General features: G+C 32.1%; 1 protein-coding gene across 1 annotated transcript; it reads right to left on the reverse strand.

Moving 5' to 3' along the window:
• Nucleotides 1-4,018: 4,018 nt before the first annotated feature.
• On the reverse strand, nucleotides 4,019-4,936 carry LOC100720965 (olfactory receptor 4A15-like). Its single transcript, XM_013150560.2, has one exon. The coding sequence runs from the start codon at nucleotides 4,934-4,936 to the stop codon at nucleotides 4,019-4,021; it is 918 nt and encodes a 305-aa protein (XP_013006014.2).
• Between the last annotated feature and the right edge of the window lie 2,838 nt (nucleotides 4,937-7,774).

The following is a 7,774-nucleotide window of genomic DNA, read 5'->3' on the forward strand; positions in this document are numbered from 1 at the left end:
CTTTGAGGTAATAAGTCATCCTCAATAATTGTTGTACTCATTAGTAGCCTAAAAGTCACAAGATAGCATGAAAGCTGGATTCAACAGCGGCTAGATGGCAAAAAAGAATTTTTGTAGTAAAAGAAAGATTTCAAGGAACTCAAAAGATGTAAGGAAATTATTCACCAAACTTTTAGCAGGAATTCCCAAATGTAGGGAAAAAATCATATAGAGCTCCAAATGGCATGAGCCGAGAAGTGCTCTATGACATATCACATTCAGAATTCTAGAAATTGAGCAGAAAAAATGTAAAAAGCTGTTAGGGAAAATAACAAGTAATTTAAATCACATGCTTATGAGAATAATGGCAAATTTCTCACCACAGCTTCAATGGCTAGAAGAACTTGAAGTGAAGTCTTTCAGGGAAAAAGTGTTAAACACTTTTATATTCTAATTGCTGGAGAAACAAAAATGTTCCATTTCAAATAACCCTAAAAGAATTCATAACCACAAAGCCCACACTGCATAAAATACTTTAGAAACATCTAGACAGAACAAGGTAATTTACCAGTACCAAATAGCCCAAAGGAAAACATTAAATCTAAATTGGAGAGGAGCTACAAATATAAAGGAATGTATAAAGAAGTAAGCATTGGAAAAATATTTCTATGAGACGCTTTAGCAAAAAACTTAAAATAGTACTCTGTTAGTGTTCTTCTTTCCACAATAAAAAACACATTGAAGTTTTAAATAGGAAAACAAACCCCAACAATATATTATCTATAAGAGAGACAACTCATCAAAAATAAATAAACGTAAAATGAGTGTGCATAACATAACATACCACACAACTGAGACTAAAAAACAAGCAGATGCTGCTATGTTATCTTCTGAAAAAATAAAATAATGCCAAAACTGGTCAGAAGACACAAATAAGGTTACTATACACCAGTATCTTGTCACAATTCAACAAGACAAGGAATTAATATATATATGAATGAAATATAAGTGCAACTCCTTTAATAATAGAAAAGCCATTAAAAAGGACAGATAAACACCAAAAATCATGAAAGGTGACTCCTACATTCTGTCTCCTAAATAGATCATCTAGACAAAAATCAATAAAGAAAAATTATAAGTGAAACATAATGTTAAACAAATGCATTTAACAGATATGAACAGATGGTTTCTACTGTTAGATGAATCATCTGTACATATATCTAAAACACATTTCACATAAGTTCATTGAACTTTTTCTAAATAGACTATCTTAGGTCATAAACAAGTATATTGGACCAATGAGAAATAAAATAAGAAATGAATAGCAAAAGAAAATAACAAAGCTATACAAACATATGGAAATGAAATTGTACACTCTTTACTAGTAATTGTGTCACAGACAAAATCAGAGATTCAGTTATTCTTATTTTTTATACTAGAGAGACGATATGATATTTACAAATATGAGTCTGATTTATCTCACTTATTAGGATAGTCTCAATTTGCCTCCATTTACCTATAAAAGACTTAAAATCATTCTTTTTAATAGATGAGTAATATTTCATGTATAATAATAATACATACCTTTAAGACTGATGCATAATAGATATTGAGATATTGAAAGGGAAACAAAGTGCTCTAAAGGAAATAACTGTGCGTATGTTTAAGTGTGCAACATGGATAACTATACTCTTGAAGTTTCTGTTAGTTCATCAGGCAGAATGGTTTGTACTGTCATTGTTTGATTGTCCAGACTTTATGCTCAAATTTTCTGACTTGAGCAATTACTAAGGTAACAAAATGTAACTATCCATTAGTGATTTCTTATTGTTTTTTGAAATTTGTATTATTTCTATCCTTTTTCTGTTTTGCTATTTTTCTCTAATAAAAAATAATCATAGAAGCATTAAAAATTTTCCTACACATGTCTTTATATTCTCAATACTGTTCAGGAGATAGAAGCTGTTCAGGAGCGACTGCTTTACATGAATTTGTTCCAAATATTGTAACAAATTGACAATAAGATAACAGAAAAACACACTCATCCAGATTACAAACAATCATCTCCTCTGCCGGCCCTATATCTCAACACATGAGGGTTTTGTATAGATTTTTTTTTTGTTTTTTGTTTTATATTTTGTGAAACTCTCTAGAATTGAACCATAATACACTGCATAAGTCCTTAGAGAGAAAAAGTTAATTTCCTTAAATGTGTTTGGTCCATCTCTAAATAGCCTGTTTTAGTTATGTAAGTGGTGCTGACCATGTCTAAAATTACTTCTAAGAGTTAAGAGAAACTGTTATGAATGAACCTTTGAGAAAAATCAAAAGGCAAGTTAAGTCCTTCCACCATACAATGGCCCAGGGCCAACATTCGCATTCCAAAATATAGCTATATGAAGGATCAAATGAGTCTCATTCAGACAAGACAGAAATCCAGAAAAAAATGTATTAAGTTCTGTACTCCCACATGCAGCCTCTGGGCCCATATAAGACAGGATTATGTGAGTTCTACAAACACACACTTGATGTAATCCAGTGAATCTATGTTTATGTTTAGAAACAATATATTTTATAATCAGTTTCTATGGAATAGTTGTAAGGATAAAAATGATTATGCAGAATTATTCACAGAGCCATGATTTACCAATGAAAAATATTCCTTTCCCTATGGCCTCAGACTGCCGTTAATACCAGACTCTTCAGAGGAAGTAAGAGCAGGAAGTGTTTTTGACTATATTTTCTACCATGCTAGACATAGACAATATTTGACTTTATGGATAAGTACCAGAGAATTTGCAGCAAAGGTGCTAGATTGAGGTTACTGTCTAATAAATCCACATGTTATCACATCATTGTTATTTGAAAATTTGTATTCTATTACTAGAGAGGTTCAAGGTCCCCAAAACATAAAATTATGGCAAAGAGTTGGAATTCCTAATTTCATCAACTAAATTAGTGTTTTCTCTGTATTCATATTAAAATATCATCTGTATGTCATAAGTATGTATATTTTTTATACATTAATCAAATCTTATGAGATTTCAAAACATACAAGTATTACTCGTACTACTTTTATCAGCCTAAATTGTATAATAGTATAGAATGATTATGGTATATTATGTATAATTTTTAAAATTGAAAGATTTATAATTCAAAAATAAGTAGCTAATAATGAAAACAGCATATATTGACCATATCTTCATTAACAACAGTCTACTATCAAGTTCTGTATTGCATATTTGTAACTTATAGATTAACTATTGTGATAATTTGCTATATGAAAAACATAGTATGTTCCCTTTTAGAAGAACATAAATACTTAAGAACATAATAAAGGACATAATGAAAAATAGAAGATTCATTATCAGATATTTAAAACAATGCAGGAAGTAAAAAGGATCACCTTGATCTGCATGAAAACATGACACCAAACAAAGTTTGTCCACCTGAGGGACTCAAATTATTTCCAGTTGAAAAGAACAGTAAAATGTAGTTGGATTTTCCACGTGTCTCCTCCATTTACTGCCTTCTTGTGTATTTAAGATCTATGAGCATATTAAATAATAAACATTTTCCTTCTTTAAGCATAATAAACTGAGCAATATGAATAAAGTTATGGAAAATATTTCACATAACATACATATATCACAAATCAAAATCATCTAATATTTTAAACTGTGAAAGGAGAAATCAGGAATGTATATACTATTTCTTATTGTATTATTTCCAATTTATCTTCAACATTTTTAATTATGAAAAAGAATGGATTTGCTTATATATGAATCATGAAGACATGTTTCCTTAAGAATATAAATGCATAATAATAATTGTGGCCCATTCAACTATAATCTTAATTTTGTACAGAAATATTTTTCAAAAATATCCTTATATTATTACAATGTGTATTAACAAATAATTATCATTATACAGTTATTAAATTTGATATAAAATTTAGTTTACTGAAATAATAAGATGTATCTACTTTGGAGTTAGCAACTCTCTTCATGCAACACAAGTGATACAATTATCTGTCATTTCATTTCCTTTTTCCAGTCCAAAGTTTCCTCATGGCATTTTTCATCTCTGTATTTCTCAGAGTATAGATGAGGGGGTTCAACAAAGGTGTCATTACAGTGTAGAACACAGCCAGTGATTTATCAATAGGCAAGGTAGAAGGCGGTCTCACATACAGAAAAATGCAAGGCACAAAGAAGAGGATGACCACTGTGATGTGGGAGCCACAGGTGGACAAGGCCTTGCGCCTCCCTTCCTGACTCATGTTCTTCAGGGAGTGCAGAATGACCCCATAGGAGATTGTTAAAATTGTAAAAATGACCACACAGATTGCCCCATCATTGGCGAGCACTGTGAGACCAATAACATAGGTGTCTGTGCAAGCGAGTTTCAATAAGGGGTACATGTCACAGATGAAGTGGTCGATGACATTGGGACCACAGAAAGGAAGATTGTAAGCAAAGAGAAGTTGAAGAACAGCGTGCAAAAACCCCCCAACCCAGGCCAGCATCAACAACTGTACACAGAGCCGTTGGTTCATGATGGTCAGATAATGAAGGGGTTTATAGATGGCCACATAGCGGTCATAGGCCATGGCCACCAGGAGCAAAATCTCAGCACCACCAAATAAGTGTTCTAAAAACAGCTGTGCCATGCAAGCTTGAAATGAAATGGTTTTCTTCTCACTGAGTAAGTCTATAATCATATTTGGGGTAACTGTAGTGGAATAAACAGCATCCATAAATGATAAGTAGCCAAGAAAGAAGAACATAGGGGCATTCAAGGCTGGGCTGAGCATCACAGTGAGGACAATGAGTAGGTTGCCTGCCATTGTCACCAGGAAGATCAATAAGAACACAGCAAATAGTATTTTCTGACACTGGAGGCTCTGAGTGAGCCCCAAGAGCACAAACTCCGTCACATTGTTTCTGTGTTCCATATGTCCTTCTTTGTGTCCCTGTGTCACTGATGAGATCAAAATTATCTAGAAACAGAATTATTAACAGTGAGTCCATAAAATTTTAGGATGAAATTTATTGCATTTATAACCGCTTTTATTCATTATGTTTCATAACTCTCTGAGAGAATACAAGTCTCCTAAAGCATTATGCCTAACTTTAGCATTCTTATAGATTAATAGTGTCAGAAATTAAGTAGGAACATTGTGGAAACGACTGATGAGAAAAACAGTCTGCCATAAGTAGCTTGCTATATGGAAACTAATTAAGTGGCACACCTATATTACACCATAGACAGAAAAAAGGATTAAATTTAATATAAAACAGCAAGAATTATTTTATATTAACTTTAAGTTAATAAAAAATGATTTTCTATATACTTGGGATAAAAGAATCTTCTCAACTTACAGTATGAGTCTTTAAAAATGCACTTGACTATTTCAATATATCTTAATCATACAGGAAAGGATACTATAAGTAAATACAATGAAGAAATTTAAAGAAGAGATTTATATTTTAGAAGATATAAAAGTTAATATGTAAAATAGATGAAGACCTTCATGAAATTTATAAGTGAAAGAGAGCACTGTTGTGTAATGGATAACTGAAATAAGCAACCCACAAAGGAAAGTATATTCAAATTACTAATAAATATATGACAGGACTGTGAAGCTCACCTGCAAACTGAAAACAACAAAATTAAAATAAATCAGATATTACTTCATATACATGAAATATAGAATGGCAAATATTTAATTGTGGCTGGTAAAATGGAAAATATATTTTTGTACTTACCCAATGAAATGTAAATTTTATATCTTTTTGGAACATAATTTGTGAAGCTCTGCTGGAAAAAAATATTCATAGTTTCCACAATACGTGCACTATTTTGAATCTGTCACATAAAAATTAAATTCCTACTACATAGGATATAAATGCATTAAACAGAAACATAGCAAATTAAGGTGAAAGATTAAAAGTAGTTGAGATACCAAGTCTGTTACATAGAAAAAAACAGTGCAAGATAATTAATGACGATTATATCAGTACTAGTTGAGAATTTTTCAAAACTACTGACTAGAAAATAAAAGAAATTTCCACAACACTATGTTTAAGATGTATTATGAAAGAAAAAAATAAAATATCATACCACTTGGGAATGCTTGCACATAGTTACAGTGAATGTGAGGAATATGAAAAGTTAGGTTTTGTTGTAAGTGTAGTTTACACTTGTACTGTTAGTACAGGGAAAAAACAACTGATGATATGTGAAAGATTAAAATGGCTTGAGCAGAAAAAGCTATCTTTAGAGAAAGACAGAAATAAATGGGAGGGAGAGAGAGAGATACAAGAAGATGAATACAGAGACAGGAAGAACAGCAAGAAGGAAAGGGAGAGCAGAGAGAGAATAAACACTGAGGCAAAAAAAGTGAAAGAAAAATCACAGCAAGGAAAAACAACTGTAATATAAGCTGGACCAATAGTCACTAATTCAGATAGTTTAAGTAATCCTATTCATTACCGTTACTCTCTAAATACCTAGTCTTTTACAGGTACTTTAATATGATTTCAGAAATTCTGCAGTTTGCTCTGCACACACTCATGTTTTCTATTTTCCCAGCTGTGGTCCGTCTGCTCCTACAGTTTCCACCTCAATCACCAGTAAGAACACTGCTCCTCTGATTCTCGCATCTTTAATTTGTCTCCTGATATCTAGGACTCTTGTCTGTGTAGTTACACAGCATCTCTATATCTGTTTTAAAAATTCTGTCCTTCAAGATCAGCCTGAGCCACATACTGAGCTCAAGACCAGCCTAAACTGCTTAGTGAGACCCTGTCTTAAACAAAAATAAATAAAATAAAATAAAATTCTACTTTTTCCCTCATAGATTTTCCACACATGCACTCCAACTCAGTACTTTGCATTTATTATATGAACCCCTTCAATTTGTTAAAGTCAAGATCAATTTGAATACTCCTCTTACTTTACCGAATATTCCTAGGAATTAAACTAACAGTAGACTTATTTACGTATCACATTATACTGTCTGAAGACACTCCTAAACTTCTATAGATGCAGTATAATCCTTTACTTGTTAATATTCTAAAGAACTTTCAGAAAAAAACGTAGTCAATTTTGTTAAGAGATAAAAAAACCTGCATAATAAAATGTTTCCAAATTATTACAATGGAAATTAGTATGCAAGAACACTGAGGTCTGAGATACTCATGTCATTCAGCATCTTTTAATATTAAAATATTGAAAAAATTATTGAAGTTTGGGATCAATATATGCACATTTTAGCAATCACATAAGACTCCCTAATGTAACTGATGATCAGAATCACATTGAGGTTTTTTTTTTTTTATTTTTGTCTTTTTGAGACAAGATTTGTCTATGCAGTTCAGGCTGCCCTTAAACATACTTTGCAACTAAGATTGGCTTTAAACTCACAGTGATCCTCCTCCCTCAGCCTATGGAACACTGGGATAATAGGCATGCACCACCACTACCTGAACATGTAGAATTTTTAAAATATCATGAGTTAGTATGTTACCTACGCACTTTAGTTGTGCAATATAAAGCCTAGTTATATAATCAAGTCAGTAAATATTCCATGTCAGTCACCTGCATGAGAACAGAGTCATTTGGTCCAAGTTGTAGGTTTTTGTCCACTTTGCTGATCTTAGATGATAAGAGATTCCGCACCAATGCCATCTCTGGAAATACAGGCAGGTAAAAAACACACACAGCACTACCACACCTTGAAATAGTTCCATGTGACAGAGTCTTTCCATGCTTGCAGGTGAAGGAAGTT

This window comes from Cavia porcellus, unplaced genomic scaffold, assembly GCF_034190915.1.
Source record: "Cavia porcellus strain 051 isolate PalLab524CR breed Dunkin Hartley unplaced genomic scaffold, mCavPor4.1 scaffold_17, whole genome shotgun sequence".
Classification (NCBI taxonomy): domain Eukaryota; kingdom Metazoa; phylum Chordata; class Mammalia; order Rodentia; family Caviidae; genus Cavia; species Cavia porcellus.

Coding starts and splice junctions, on each gene's coding strand:
- LOC100720965 (XM_013150560.2), bottom strand. CDS start 4,936: ATGGAACACAGAAACAATGTGACGGAGTTTGTGCTCTTGGGGCTCACT.